General features: G+C 48.2%; 1 protein-coding gene across 1 annotated transcript; it reads left to right on the plus strand.

The window, feature by feature from the left end:
* The first annotated feature begins 5,163 nt into the window (after positions 1 to 5,163).
* On the plus strand, positions 5,164 to 15,505 carry IKZF4 (IKAROS family zinc finger 4). Its single transcript, XM_007955101.2, has 7 exons — positions 5,164 to 5,209; positions 8,449 to 8,553; positions 9,558 to 9,818; positions 10,457 to 10,624; positions 13,189 to 13,338; positions 14,007 to 14,138; positions 14,745 to 15,505. The coding sequence occupies exons 1-7, from the start codon at positions 5,164 to 5,166 to the stop codon at positions 15,503 to 15,505; spliced, it is 1,623 nt and encodes a 540-aa protein (XP_007953292.1).
* The last annotated feature ends 395 nt before the right edge of the window (positions 15,506 to 15,900 follow it).

Raw genomic sequence — 15,900 nt, forward strand, 5'->3', positions numbered from 1 at the left:
TACTTTGGTCATGTTGTCAGAGGGGACCATTCCCTGGAGAAGGATGTCATGCTTGGTAAGGTGGAGGGTCAACGAAAGAGGGGAAGGCCTTCGACGAGATGGATTGACACGGTGGCTGCAACAGTGGGCTCAAGTATAGCAAGGATCATGGAGCTGGCGCAGGATCGGGCGGTGTTTTGTTCTGCTGTGCATGGGGTTGCTATGAGTCAGAAGCTAATCGACAGCACCTAACAACAACAACAATGATAATAATAATAATTATAAAGTTGCTTTTGAATAAATTCCAATGCATAGTGACCCCACGTGTGTCAGAGTTGAACTGTACTCCATATATAATTTTATTTATTTTTATTGTTGAGAATATACACAGGAAAACATACATCAATTCAACAGCTTCTACATGTACAATTCAGTGACATTGATTATATTCAAATTGTGCAACCATTTTCACTCTCCTTTTCTGAGTTGTTCCTCCCCCATTAAAATTAACTCATTGCCCTTAAGTTTCCTATCTAATTTTTTGAGTTGCTGTTGTCCCTTATAGATAGAGCATATTGCTCAAGGCACACATTCTTTACTACTTAAGTCTCAATTAGCTTTAAGAAGACTTCAGGGGATATTTTTGGTTTTAAGGTTTCAAGGTTATCTTAGGACAATAGTTTCAGTTCATTCAGCCTCCATGGCTCCAGAAAGTCTGGAACTCATGAGAATTTGAAATTCTGCCCTATATTTCTCCCCTTTTGATCAGGATTCTGCTATAGAATCATTGATCAAAATGTTCAGTAATGGTACCCAGGCACCATCCAGTTCTTTTGTTCTCATGGCGAAGGAGGCAGTTGTTCATGGAGGCAAGCAGCCACACATTCCATTTCTTCTTCCTATTCCTGACACTCCTTCCTCTGCTGCTCCAGCTGAATGAAGACCAATAGTGCCTTGAATAGCTGTTTTCAAGCTTTTAAGACCCAGGCACTATTCAATGAACTAGGAGGCAGAAGAGAAGCACTGAACACATTATTAAGCCAGTTAACTGGATGTCCTATGAAACCATGACCCTAAACCTCCAAACCAAATCCCATGAGGTATATGGTTGCACATAAGCAGCCTCAGGCTTCATAGGGTTTTCAGCAGCTGACTTTTCAGAAGTAGATAGTCAGGCCTTTCTTCCAAGGTACCTCTGGGTAGACTTGTATCTCCAACCTTTTGGTTAGCAGCCAAGCATGTTAATTAACCATTTGTAGCACTAAGGGACTGCCTACTCATCACTTTACCATTATCTAAGATACCAGCATCTACGGGGGCTGTTTCTTTGCCTCCTGAGAACTGAGGTATAATTCAGCTTCTTTTCCCCACCATCAGCTCCACCTACAGGGAGAGAGTCTACTCTCAGAACATAATGCAATCAGGACAACTGTGGAATAAAATAGTATTTTCACCCCAGAGGCTGGGGAAGCCAGCAGAAGTTGTACATAGGAGGAAACTACATTGTTTTTCTCATCAAGACAGAGATGGTCCTTCTTTAGGAGTATCAGACCAATCTTAAATGATCCTTTAGGTTGCTTGTTAACTTAAAAATGTTAGAGAGAACACCCCAATTCCAGATCTGGCTTCTAATAGCAGCTCTTTTCTTCTTTCAGCAGAATCACTAAGATGGACATAGAAGACTGCAATGGCCGCTCCTATATGTCTGGTACACCCTCTTGTTTGTTCTGTCTGTAAGGGGCTGGGAGCAGACACTCCTGTGAAAAGGGCAGGAAGCCTTCAGCCTAGGCACAAAGCTGACACTCATGCTTGCTAGTACTTGATAATATGCACTTATTGTTGTGATTTCATGTTCCCTCAATAGTGATTTTCTTTCCCAGACTTCTTGGATGACAGGGTCGGGGGAAGGGACTAGGAGGGGAATATAAGTGGAGACCATCAGACAGAAGAATAATGGTACAAGATGGAAAGGAAGAAGTGTTCCCATTTTCTCCTGTGCTTTGAGGTTACTAGCCAAACATGAAATCCTGTAGAGAGTGAAGCTGGATCTCAAGCCTCAGAGGTGTGCAAGGCCAGTGGGCATGTCAGTGAGTGAAGCTGATTAGGGTAATAAGGACAGAAGATTAATAGGGACTATCATGGGAACATGCCCACCTCAAGGGAATAGCAGCTGTTCAGCTGCCACCCAGTCACTGCCATGCAGGAATGTACATCTAGTATGGTGTAGTGAGGGTATCTGACTTCCTCTAACTGCACAAGGGGGAAGGAAAATCAAGATCAACAGCTCAAGGCTGATTCCTATTAGGGGGAGGCCAGACATACCTCTGCTCTTTCAACCTGTTTACCAATTCTGACAGCAGAACTATATTCTCTACTTCTCTGCTGGCTTTGATCATTCGTTGCAGTGGCCACACAGAACTCACAGACCATACTCAAAGTAACGGGGTTTATTGGGAAGTAACAGGTTACAATTCAGGATCAAGAATGATTCAGGATACAGATACAGTTCTTTGGTCAGGGCAGCTTCTTGGCCGTGCCCACAGTTAGTCCTCTCCCTGGCCCTTGGCCCCTCAAGTTTCTTGGGCCAGCCCAGCTTCTGCCTTGCTCAGGAAAATGTTACAAAGCTCTTTAGCTCCACCAGTAAGTGCCTGAGCTACTCCACTCAGGCCTAAGGCACTCAGCTCTCTAGCTCTGTGGGTTGGGGACCCTAGCTTTGCCAAGTGCCCAGAGGGACCCCACTCTGCCAGCAAGCCTTCTGCTTGAAGGCACTCAACTTTCTCACTTTGTGGGCTGGGAAGCCCACCGTGCCATCTCCTGGCTCTGCTGCCTCTGTGCCGCCGTTTCTCTGCCAGGGCTTCTTGCTGTCTCACACTGTCTCCGGTGTTACAGCTCTGTCTGTCTCATGGGTCTAGGAGGTTCTCAAGTGCAGGGATCCTAGGTCCCAGGGACATGCTCCACTCCTAGCTCCTTTCTTGGTGGTAGTGAGGTCCCTACTTCCTGCTTCTGGGATGACAAAACAGACCAATCCCTTGTTAGGGTTCCATACACCTTATCTGCATGGTCCTACCGCCACCATGCACCTTATTTGCATTGTTAGCAAGCTGTCCAAAATCACTTTATTTGCATAGCCACACCCAATCATCTCATGGGAATTACAAGATGATGGTGAGAAAGGCCATATAAAAAGCAATCCATCACACTGAAATGGATGTGTATAAATTTCTAGATTTTTATTTGGAATATTACTATTTAAAAGTACTCAGTGGTTTAAAAAATTCTCCATAGGGTAAGCCAAACTTTGAATCAGTGTCTGAATCCAGCCAGTGGGCCAACGGTTTACAACTTGAAGTAGGCATATAGAGCCCTATTCTCATTTTCCCCAATCCTTTTCCATGATCTTAAAGTGCTTTAGTTTTTTACACCTGTCAGATACTGCTACTTGTTGTTGTTGTTGTTATGTGCCATCAAGTCGGACCCAACTCATAGCGACCCCTCCTTGGGTTTCCAAGGTGGTATCACTATGGAAGTAGATTGCCCAACCAACCTTCCTTCCAAGGAGTGGCTGGTTTGAACCACCAGCCTTCTGGTTAACAGTCAAGTGCCTTAGGCACTATGCTACCAGAGCTCCTACATACTCTACTAAGACAGAAAGATCTTTACTTTCAGTACGAATGGTTTTAAAGATGTAGAAGTAATCAATAGCCTCCCAAGGTTTAACATAATGGAAAGAATTTAGGAACTTTACCTGGCTCTGGCTTTATCTCGGAGGGTGTAGAAAAGGGCTGAAGGTAGAGTTTGTCTCTAAGACAGAAGGAATTTTTTTTTTTCTTCCGGACCCTTAGAATGCCAGGACAGGAAATGATTAAGAGACAAGGGAAGCCAGGATTGGGTTTTGACATGAAGAGTATCCCCATCAGAAATCCAGGCAGCACTGGAAATTACCTATAGCTTCATTTTTTACTCTGAAGTGGAACCAATGGAGGAATTACTAGCATGAGCTAAGGGAGATAGCAAGATGAGTCAGACTTGAGAGTCATTGGCAACACCTGGGTAAAGTAAGGTAAACTATTGAGTCTGACCCCCTTTCTCATTTAAGGAGGGAAGTGGAAGGAGGAGGAGTCCATTAACTTACCACAGATTCTCTGCCCAGCCCAGTTTGTCTTTCAAGGGAAACTGAGTCGCTCAAACCTAGCTCAAGCAATTAATTGACTGAGCAGCCTTGGTCCCAAGTTTTCTGGGACTGTGAAATGTTTAAGAGAACCTTAGTAGAAAGGAATCCAGGGGTAGGCAGCCCAAAGTGTCACGGCCCCTCCCACCCCCAAATTCTTGGAATCAGAAAATCTAGTCTTCCAAAGTAGGTCAGGACGTCAGTAAGCAGCTCCTCTGGAAGGGAAGGAGCAGAGGCCTTGTCCTGATAGAGGGCAGATTCATCCAGGGCTGTCGGCTGCTGGGGCCCTTGGGGCGCAGGAGGAGAAGGGTGGTGGAGAGACTGTACCAGGATCTGAAAAGGCTCAGGGCCATACAGCAACACTAGTCTGAGACCAGACAGTGCTGGGCCCTTGCAGCTGGGAAGGAAGAGGCTGTCTGTCCCTAAATCTGAGAGCAACCCCCCTCCTAGAGGAGGAGGGAAAGGCGTGTCTGAGTTTGGTGGTGGTGAGCCTTTTGGGGCCGCTCAGAGAGCCTCCAAGCTGTTCTGTGTCCTGGGCCCCATGACCTCTGGGGCCAGGGCTTCCCCAGCTGGCAAAGGATTGGGCCTTCCCTGCATCCCCCCTTTTTCCCTCCCACCCTGCAGGCCCATCCATCTCTCTCTCTCTCTTGCACACACTTGTCTCTCTCAGGCATTTGTTGTGCAGTTCCTCTTTGTCTGCTGGGCACAAGGGCAATGGCATCTGCCTCCCCCTCCCTGTGCACAACCCTACTCCCACCCCTTCACTTGCTTAGGAAAGGGATGCTGTAGCCTAGCACCCCCCAATCCACACATATATATTCTCTCCAGCCCCCTCCCCAAGCATATCCAAGCTTGCTCACGCTCCCGCGCTCACGCTCTTTCACACACACTCACACACACACACACACACACTCTCTCTCTCTCTCTCACACACACACATACACCCTGGGCTGAGCTCTTCTTGCTGGCTGCAGCCGTGGGCCCCTGCTCACCGTGCCGCTGCCGCTGCCTGCGAAATGACGGCGGTTCCCCTCACTTCCAGGAATCCACGCTTCCTGGAAGGTGAGTGGCTGGGCTCACCCCTGCCTGCCACCGAGACGCAGACATGCACACACCACCCGCACTCCCTCGCCGTTTCCAAGGCGGCGGCCGCGCTCGCACCCCAGGGTCTCACCGGCAAGGGAAGGATAATGTAAGTTCAGGCAGAAGGCGGCTAGTGGAGGGGGGTAAGGGGGGTGCTGGGGCTAGGGAGCCAATTCTGTAACAACTCCCAAGCCTGAGGAGAGGGAGAGGATGGGGGCTGTGTGTGTGTGTGGCGGGGGGAGGGGGCGTTCCTCTTCACACTTGCGGAGGATGAGAAAGGGTGTTTGGCGTTGCTAAGCAAAGACAGTGACTTGGACAGTGGAAGCTAGTGGTGACATCTTGATTAGGCCTTAGGGACAGATGAAGAGCTGCTTGGGGTGAAATGCCGAGACAGGCCTGGATGGGAATGGGGAGTGGAGAGAATCGAGGTGGAAAGAGGAGCTTTGGCGGCAGCCGCCTCAGCCTGCAACAGAGATCTAAGGGGCCTCAGCCTCTCCTCCCCACAATAGACCTAAGGATGGGCGGCTTTCTTTGCTCTTGTGCCCACTGTTCCCCGCTAGCAGGCTAGCAGCTTGCCACCCAGGAGCCCATGGTCAAGAAAGGGAATGCAGTTATGGTGAGAGTCCTTGCAGAGAAGTGTGGAGGTTCAGGGCTTTCTCCAACCTCATGTCTATTCCCTAGAGATAGCCCACTCTTTGAAGGGTTCAAGGAAAGGCTACAAGAACAGAGGACTAGTCTCCTTCAACATGTGAAACACATTTAGCATTTATGGGCTGTTTCCCTGGTTGCTTTCCCTCACTCCAGCTTTTCTGCCCTCTACCCACCTCTTAACTCCCCGGTAGAAACCTCATGAGTTAGCTTTGCCCTCTGTGGGGTTCAGCCAATCTATGATGACTTGGAGCAAGAAAATTTCTCAGACCTGACAGCAACCTTAATTCTTGGCTTTGACAGTCTGGGATTTCTTGGGAGTCCCACACATTTGAAATTCCCTCACTGGGGTTTCTAGGGCTGAGAGAGGAACTGCTGAACTTCCTAAATCTGACTAGTCAGTACCCTTCACCCTCAGGCTAGAACACAAAACCCCTGGGGCCCCAGAAAGACTTTCTGACCCCTGGAACTGACTCATTTTTATGTATTAGCCCCATAAAAGTAGACTTGAGCCTGCTGTCCCTCTCAGCCTTAGTAGAGAGGGTAACAGCGTCAAAGAGCCACTTGAACTCCTGGTGGAGTCTGGAGGAGCCTGTTCTTCCTATTGCCAGGTCTTATACAGAGAGCCACAAAGGATATTATCCCCTTAATGTCCATGTAAAGGTATTTTCCCCATATCACAAGCAAGGTGCTGACAGGCAACCTCGTCTAGGGGGCTAGGACCAGCCTGTTTCCAGCAAGCTCTCTCCTCCTTTTAGATAAGAGTCAAGGACTCAGTTCCAGGGCCCAGAGCCCTGTTCTTCCCCTATGACCAACATCAAGTGATTTAGGGTAAGTCAGCAGTAACATGTGGAAAGGGATGGGAAGATACCCTTTTAGCCCTTCCAGTCTCAGTAAACCCTACACTTAGTTGAAGGATGTACTTTAAAACTAGGCCTGACTCTACAAGTCTAAACCCACAGCTATGAGATGCTCATTTCATGATGTGTGCATGGTTCTGATTTCAGGCAACTTTTTTTTTTTTCCCATGGCTCACCTAAAGAGCCCCAGTTGGAGAAACTAAGTTTTAAGCCTCATGTTTGTTTGCTTGTTTGTTTTTCCTATAGATAGTCAGCAAATTTTCTCAGGCTTTGAAGGGATAAAATGGGGGAGATGGGACTTTTAGGAGAGGATATGAATGAGAAATGGTCCCAAAGTCCTGAGTGGTTGTTTTCTTCCCACTGACCAAAGCTGGAGAGGGATCCCTCAGGAGGGTGTGTTCCGGATTTCTTGCCTCAGGCCCAAGACTCCAACCATTTTATAATGGAATCTTTATTTTGTGAAAGTAAGTATGTGCGTAGCTGGGCAATTGGGTAAAGTACTAATAGGTGGACTTTAGGGATGGATTTTAGGGTTTGTCTCTTTCTCTATTCCATGATTAGGCCTGTGTGTGCACACATCCATGCATGTTCATGTTAGAGATAATGTTTGAGGCTGAGTGTGTGTAACTCAGTATGCATATTCTCTTTAAGTTTATCCACATATATGATACATGTCTGTGTATGTGTGTATTTGTCTACATGTGTGTTTACTTCACCTGTGTTATTTGTGCAGAAGACTGTGGGGAGGAGGGATTTTTTAAAAAGAAATTAATATCTTTAGGTATGTCATCTGATTTTCAAAAACATACATGAAACTCTGAAAATACATTTTTACAAAGCAATGTCAACAAATTAAAATGAAAATATTGAAAGTAAATTGATTATGTCATGGAAATACTAAGTAGTAAATATTTGATCAGAATCATGTTAGATAGCAGGCTTTTTGGAGTAGTCAAATTTTTGCTTCCTCTAGAAAGTCTTCATGAGCCCATCTCTCCCATATCGAAACAGTCACTCCCAATTGGCTGTGTAAGAGGTGGTTAAAAATATGGGCCGCTTAATATCTGCAATCAGATCCCAGTTCTACTACTACCAGCAGTGTGACCTTATGCGAGTGACATAACCTCTTTTGTGCCTGTTTCCTCATCTGCAAAGTTAACTGACTTCATAGGGTTGTTTTAAAGATTAAATGAGATAATTCATTTAAAACGTATAGAACAATACCTGGCACAGATAAAGTACTCAATGTTAGCTGCTATCGTTATTATTACTATTATTATCATTAGATTCAGGGACAATTCCAGCTGCCCTTCCTGCAGATCCCGAACCTGGTGTTGGGGGCTCCGGAGAGGAACAGTAGGGAAGAACGTCTGTCCTGAGCCGCCTCCCTCCTGAGGCCCCCATTTTCCTCTCCGCCCTGGCCCGCCCAGCCCCAGCCCTGCTTCCTGTGGACGTCAGGCAGTGATGCTCTTCCCCTCAGGCCTAGATAAAGGTAGGGTGGGCAAGGCCCAGCCACTGAGCTCGCGGAAGTCAGCACTGGGCACCCAGGCCGGCGGGGATACAAGGTATGGTGTTACCAATGGCACTGCCTTGTATGTGGCTATAAAATGAATTATTTGTAGAATGTAACTGAAGTTTTTAAAGATGAGGCAGCAGGTAGTGCGTGACTGTAGTTCTAACTTCACCTACTGTCTTATTCTTTCCTCCAAGGTAGCGGGGACTCATCTCTGGAGAAGGAGTTTCTTGGGGCCCCAGTGGGGCCCTCAGTGAGCACCCCCAACAGCCAGCACTCTTCTCCTAGTCGCTCACTCAGTGGTAAGTGCACCTTTCTACCCACTTCTGTCACTAGGCACCCCATTTGCTTTTGGGCCTTGATTCACCGCCCATAGGCAACCATTTCCCCATGATTGCCTCACTCTTGTTTCCTGCTCAGAGACTTCAAAAGCACTAAGTAGCTCAGTGTCCAGGGTTTTCCTGGCATCTGCGAGGAGAGTGAAGGATCACTGCTAGACTAGGATGGAAATAAAAGAGGCAATGGGTGGGATTAAGGTAAAGGGGCCAAAGGGAAACTTTAGAATTGGAAAAGCAGGTAGATAGAAATAGTCACTAGTTGAAGCTAAACAGGAAATAGAGAGGAGAAGGACCTCTCCATTACCCACTACCACCATTCTCCTGCCCAGACAGGGTCCCTAAGACTGCCCCTCCCCAGCTGGCCCTAGATCTATGACATTCTCTAAATGGTTGGAATAGCCAGGAATGTAGGTCAGAACGAGAGCCAAAGCATTTTCCTCAGTAACTCCTCCTTCCTTCACTCCCCCCACCACCTCAGAATTGTATGGAGGGAGGAGGATAGAGGGGTTCAGTCTTCTGAGGTAGGAGAACGTGAACCATGTCTGTCTTCCGGTTTTGTTCTCTCTTTAGCCTACTGTCCCTTCAGTCTTCTTAGGACTATTTTCCCGCCACTGTTACTCGCTGGCTTCCTGCCCAGGGCCAAACCAGACATCTTTCTTAATGACAAGAGAGTGGAGGAAAAGGCTCCCCTTAGCTTTCTTCTCTTCCCAATCCTAAAAGACATCCTACATACCCCAACTTGTTTCTCTTGAAGTCTGTTTGCCTAGCGAGTGAGAGAGAAGGAAACAGTTGCTTCAGGTCCCAGCAGGACCCTGATTTACCTACCCAGAATACTAGGGTGCTGGCTCATTTTAGGGCCTAAACATTTCAGGGCCTGGAGACAGCCTCCTGGACTTCAGGGGTGCCATTCTGGCCTGGGAACAAGCTCCTCTCTCTGTCTCTGTCCTAAACACTAATCCACCCTCCAGCCAACTCCATCAAGGTGGAGATGTACAGCGATGAGGAGTCGAGCAGACTGCTGGGGCCAGATGAGCGGCTCCTGGAGAAGGATGACAGTGTGATTGTGGAAGATTCATTGTCTGAGCCCCTGGGCTACTGTGATGGGAGTGGCCCAGAGCCTCACTCCCCTGGTGGCATCCGGCTGCCCAATGGCAAGCTCAAGTGTGATGTCTGTGGCATGGTCTGCATTGGACCCAACGTGCTCATGGTGCACAAGCGTAGCCATACTGGTAAGTAAGCCAGAGGGGTTCAGGGCTGAGAGGAAGAGGTGGTGCCAGGGTGATAGTATGGCTGGAGGAGGCCATACTGGGAGTGGGGGAAGGGAAAGGTCTCTCCCAGCACAGTTTCTAGTTAACAGAATAAAAGGAAGGTGGAACTTGGACTCTCTTCAACACCTGTACCTCCCTGGCACTTTCCACAGTTGTTGTAATGAAAAGCTAGTAAGAATTTTTCTCAGTACATGAGGTTGGGGAAGCTGTTATGGTCTCAAGAAGGATCCTGGGTATAGTTTGGGCCTTTCGACCTCCTCATGGAAAGAAAAAAAAAAAGACAGCAGATACCTCCTCTTCCCAGCTTCCTCAGGCTTTGGACTTCTAGAGCAGAGTAGGCCCTGTGGGGCTGTTTTTGGTAACAGTCTTTTTTCTCACTGTTCCAGGCCTGCCACCCCTCTCTGCCACACCTTCCTAAGGGCTCTTGTCCTCAAGCGATTTTTATAAAACAGGATTTTTGTGTATGGCACAGCACTGCCCCTCAGAAATGTGTTCCAAGCACCTCCTCTTGAGAGGGATGAGGCAGACAATGGGGCATTAGGTTCAACCTTCAAAGTTCCTCTCACCCAGTCTTCTGGGATCTGGTCTTTCACGTATAGGTGAGAGGCCCTTCCACTGCAACCAGTGTGGTGCCTCCTTCACCCAGAAAGGGAACCTGCTACGCCACATCAAGCTGCACTCTGGGGAGAAGCCCTTCAAATGCCCCTTCTGCAACTATGCCTGCCGCCGGCGTGATGCCCTCACTGGCCACCTCCGCACGCACTCAGGTCAGTGACCTGTCCAGTGGAAGAGGAGAGAAGGAGGAGGGAGGGCCCAGCACAGCCAATAAGTAGAGCTCAGCACCTTCTCTTATATTTGGGGAGCTGCAGTCTTTGTCACTGACGAGAGGAGAGCACTTAGAGAGTAGACAGGGTCATCCTGCCTCTCTAACCCCTCCCTGGGCAGTGGGACCCCATGGGGATTTTGAGGGGCTCTCTGCTAGAGTATTTTACACCTGCCATACTCTATGACACGGAGCAAAAGGAACACACAGCGCTCTTGCCTTGTAACTGTCACCCTCCCTGACTTTTGCTTTTTAAAGTTCATGCTCATGCCAGTCATCTGTACTTCTTTACCCCCCACTTCTGAGACCCAGGGGAATCCGACTTCTGACCCACAAACTCTACGCCCATACCTTCCATCATCTTCACCCCACCCCATCAACAATGGAGGTTTGCGCCAACTGCTGTCTGTCTGTACTTCCTTCTTGTTCCATGTAAATATCCATGGCTCCTCCTCTCCCTCAAGCTGGACAAAAGAGAGCATACGACATCCAGAGGGGAAAAGGGTATCTCCTTTCCATTCCACATCCCAAGAGGCATGAGCAAGGCCAAAAGCAAGAACCAGAAGATGCCTGGGTGCCTGGAGGTCAGGGTTTGGACCAGTGCCAGGGAGTTAAGATTAAGGTTTACCAGTCCACCCAAGATTCCTGATCAATTATCTGTCCGAATCAGCTGGACAGATAGTACTTTTCAGGTGTTTACTGAGTTTTAAGCTTTTATCTTGGATTTGGGAAGAGGCCAGGAGCTTAGCTGGAAGGAAGAAGGGAGCCTAAGACTGGGAAAAGGCGGGAAGAAGTGAAAGAATTAGTAAGGTCTGTCCTTGGAAACTTTCCTTAGTATTTTTCTCTTTTCTTATACTCCCCTGGGCCAGGAGTTAAGGAACAGCACAATCACCTCACCATCCTCTATTTTCTTCAGCCATCTCTCTGGTTCTAGGTTCTCTTACCTTAGAGCTGGGATCTCTTTATATGTATATGGAGAAATGGGGAGAGAGACCATCATTAATTCATGTAATATACAGAGCATTTTGTTTGTGTTACCTCATGTGATCCTCATAACAATTCAAGGCAGTTGTTATTATCCCTGTTTTGCTGACAAGGAAACTGAAGGAAAAAAAGAGAGTGGTTTGTCACCTAGCTATTCCTTAGCTGAGCTGGAATCCCATATCCAGGTCTACTGCCAGAAACAGGTGCTCTTTTTCCTCAGAGGAGGGGCGGCTCCCCCTGTTGGCTTGGAACAGGACAGGTTAGCCCCTAAAATTCTTACGAAGAAAAGTGAAAGGAACTGAGTGGATATTTTTAATGTTGTCCTGTGGGGGATTGTTAGGACAAAAGCAAACATTGAAAAAAAAAAAGATACACTATTAAGTGCCACCTCTGTGAGATTCTATTACAACCTGCACTATAAGAAAAAAGGGGTTGAAGAATCAGTCTTCTCTTAGATGTAAAGCCATTTCCCCAATGGTCTTGGGTGACAGAACCATGGCATCATCTTAACCCCAAAATACTACAGTTTACAGAGCAAGAGCACATGACAATAGATTGACTCCATCAAGGTTCAGCTTAGGTATGGGGTGCGCAGTAATTACCAGCCCCCTGGAGAGACCTTCTCCTGCCTCCCTATTCAGTAGTAGCAAGATACAGAAAACACACAATACCTTGTTTCTCTTCACTCTTTTCTCTCCTCTCACAAATAGCTCAAGAGCTGTCTTTAAAGGAAGTGTCCATTTCAGTTTTTGCAATGATTTTTTTCTTCAGGAGAAATGAGATATTTAATATCAATTCTTTATTAAAGGAAGAAGACAAAGAAAACCCCCCTGAAGGTTTTTTCTTCCTTTCTCTTCTATTTTCCTCTCTGCTCATTTATTATTTTTCTCTTCTCAGAATTTCTATACTAGTGATGGTTTTTCTGAGGAGCTCTTGGTACCTCAGTATAGAAAGAAGTGTTGTAGAAAGACAGGAAGAAAGAGAAAATAAGCAGTCTGACCAGACTAGAGATGGAGGAAAAAGTACAAGTAAAGGTCAATGAAAGCCACCCCCTACGAAGGCAGATCTGAGGGCTCTCATTTCTGTCACCCGGCCCACCAATTTCCCCCAAACCAAAACATAGTTCACGAGCAAAAAATCCCCTTGTCTGATAAACAGCACTTTACACCCACCCGCCATATGGAAAGGTTAAACCACAGCCTGAGCCCCAGAGTCAGATAACCTGGGGTGGGGCTAGCCTACCTGCCTGGGACAATCTCCTACAAAGTCTCTGGTCCTCGTTTCTTTGAGCACCAACCTGGCCATCTTGAGGCCCACACCAATCCAAAGCTGTAACATGTCCTGTGACCTCCCTCTCATCTCATAACTGCACATTAGCCTAAAGGTGGGAAAAGAACAAAGAGAAGAATTCAATTTAGCAATGCCCCCCCAACACCAGTGTACACTTGCTTCTGGATGATGTGGGGGACCCAGGTTACAGGAAGAAGCAACTCTGATACTATTTGTGTCCTCTCTCCATCATAGTCTCCTCCCCAACAGTGGGCAAGCCCTACAAATGTAACTACTGTGGCCGAAGCTACAAACAGCAGAGTACCCTGGAGGAGCACAAGGAGCGGTGCCACAACTACCTGCAGAGTCTCAGCACTGAATCCCAAGCTCTGGCTGGCCAACCAGGTGGGACTGGGCAGGACTATGGTGGAGCTGAAGGCAGGGTCAGAGGGAGTGCAGGGCAAGGATAATTCTAGCACCTTCCCAACAAAGGGCTGAGGCCTGTGGAATAGGAGACAGTTACCCAGTAAATCTGTCAAATATCCCGCTGTAGGCATCTCAGTTGATAAAGGGCCCTGAGGTAGGTACTATAAAGAGATCCAGAGGTAGGGGGCAATATGGTTTATGTCCCCAGTGTAATGAAAGAGAGAGAACAGAAGGAAATATAAAATCAAGGGTCAAATGTACATAACTGAATCCAAATTAGGAGCTCTGGTGGCATAGTGCCTAAAGTACTTGACTGCAACCAGAAAGCTGGCAGTTCAAAGCCACCAGCCACTCCTTGGAAGGAAGGTTAGGCAATCTACTTCTGAAGTGATACTGCCTCAGAAACTCAAGGAGGGGTCACTATGATTCGGATCCGACTTGACGGCAATGAGTTTGGTTTGTTTGGTTGAGCCCAAATTATTTTAAATGTTACTTGGATGAGCTCTAGGTAGGGTCAAGTAAGCAAAGTCCAGTTTTCCAGGCATAGGATGTGACCATCCTTGGCTAGGACCTTCCAGGGGAAGGTTTCTGGCCAGTGGCACCCCAACTCAGCTGCTACAACTCTGTCCCCACTTCCTCCCCACCAGGTGATGAGATACGTGACCTGGAGATGGTGCCAGACTCCATGCTGCACTCAACCTCCGAGCGGCCAACTTTCATTGATCGTCTGGCCAACAGCCTCACCAAACGCAAGCGTTCCACCCCCCAGAAGTTTGTAGGTAAGAGTCCAGATGAAGAGGAGACATCAGCCTTCAGCCACAGCTCTTAGAAATCTGAGCTCTGATAGTCATTAGACCAACTGGAGATTTGATTGATGAAAATAAAGCGGTCTGGTGGATTTGGTGCTGAGCCTATCTGCAGAACAGGAAGGGAATGAAGAGGGGGAGGAAGTACCACAAAAGGGTGGTAAGGGGTTGGTGTTGAGGACTCTTGTGGTAGAAGGCATGGGGACCAGGGTACCTTAGAATCTCCCACTTTTTGAGAATAGCAATCTACATGGGCTGCAAGAAGGGCCATTAGAGTCAGAGAAAGGAAGTGATTACATGGTTCTACTACCTGGCCCCGCTTATTAGCTCTCCAAGGACCCAGAGTTTTGTGGTCATACAGAAAGTATGAAATATCAGTGGACTGGGACTGAGTCCTCCTCTAAGATTGCAGCCTTAAGTCAGGGTACGGCCTCAGAGAGGCCCTGGGCTCCGAGGGTAGTAAATGAGGGGTGGGAAACACTATGACATCCTGTGCCATGGGTAAGGAAACAAAGAAGTAAACCTGAGGGAGCACAGGAGTTCTCCAAACCCAGCCCTCTGACATCTACTTCTGTCCAGGCGAAAAGCAGATGCGCTTCAGCCTCTCGGAGCTGCCCTACGACGTGAACTCGGGTGGCTACGAGAAGGATGTGGAGCTGGTGGCACACCATGGCCTGGAACCTGGCTATGGAGGGTCTCTGGCCTTCGTGGGAGCAGAGCACCTGCGTCCCCTTCGCCTTCCACCTACCAGTTGCATTTCAGAACTCACGCCCGTCATCAGCTCTGTCTACACCCAGATGCAGCCCCTCCCCGGTCGACTGGAGCTCCCAGGGTCCCGAGAAGCAGGTGAGGGACCTGAGGACCTGGCTGATGGAGGCCCCCTGCTTTACCACACTCGGGGTCCCCTGACTGACCCTGGGGCATCTCCCAGCAACGGCTGCCAGGACTCCACAGATACAGAGAGCAACCATGAAGATCGGGTGGCTGGGGTGGTATCCCTCCCTCAGGGTCCTCCACCCCAGCCACCTCCCACCGTTATGGTGGGCCGGCCTAGTCCTGCTTACGCCAAAGAGGACCCCAAGCCACAGGAGGGGTTACCACGGGGCACCCCAGGCCCCTCCAAGGAAGTGCTTCGGGTGGTGGGCGAGAGCGGCGAGCCCGTGAAGGCCTTCAAGTGTGAGCACTGCCGCATCCTCTTCCTGGACCATGTCATGTTCACTATCCACATGGGCTGCCACGGCTTCAGAGACCCTTTTGAGTGCAACATCTGTGGTTACCACAGCCAGGACCGGTACGAGTTCTCTTCTCATATTGTCCGGGGGGAGCATAAGGTGGGCTAGTGACCTCCACCCCTTCCCTCAGTCCACCACTCCACTCCCCCTACCTACAGGTGTTTAGCCCTGTCCCCACCACATCCCAAGGGGTTTTGCTTTTAGCCCTCACCACTGGCTACCTGACTTCACATCTGACCCTGACCCTTCCTCACCTCTTCTGCTCTACCCTGACTTATTTAAGCACGTGATGAGACAGGCCTTTTGTTTATGTTTCCCCTTTTTCTCTTCTCTTATCTTAGCACACTCATGGAGTTATTTATTAAGATAATTAGTTGGTTTTTATTTTCCTCTTTTTCTTTTTTAACGTGATCAATCACTTGCCATTCTCCCACCCTCCCACCCCCAGCGCCCTTCCACTTAGGCCAAAATTTTCTCTTTGAACCAGCTTCCTCCAACAGCCC

This window comes from Orycteropus afer, unplaced genomic scaffold, assembly GCF_000298275.1.
Source record: "Orycteropus afer afer isolate SDZICR_OR568_19922 unplaced genomic scaffold, OryAfe1.0 scaffold00490, whole genome shotgun sequence".
NCBI lineage: Eukaryota > Metazoa > Chordata > Mammalia > Tubulidentata > Orycteropodidae > Orycteropus > Orycteropus afer.

Excerpts from the sequence above, each read along its gene's own strand:
- IKZF4 (XM_007955101.2), top strand. The coding sequence starts at position 5,164 with ATGACGGCGGTTCCCCTCACTTCCAGGAATCCACGCTTCCTGGAAG. Across the intron at positions 8,554-9,557 it reads TCCTAGTCGCTCACTCAGTG|CCAACTCCATCAAGGTGGAG; the intron begins GTAAGTGCACCT and ends TCCACCCTCCAG. Across the intron at positions 13,339-14,006 it reads AGCTCTGGCTGGCCAACCAG|GTGATGAGATACGTGACCTG; the intron begins GTGGGACTGGGC and ends CCTCCCCACCAG.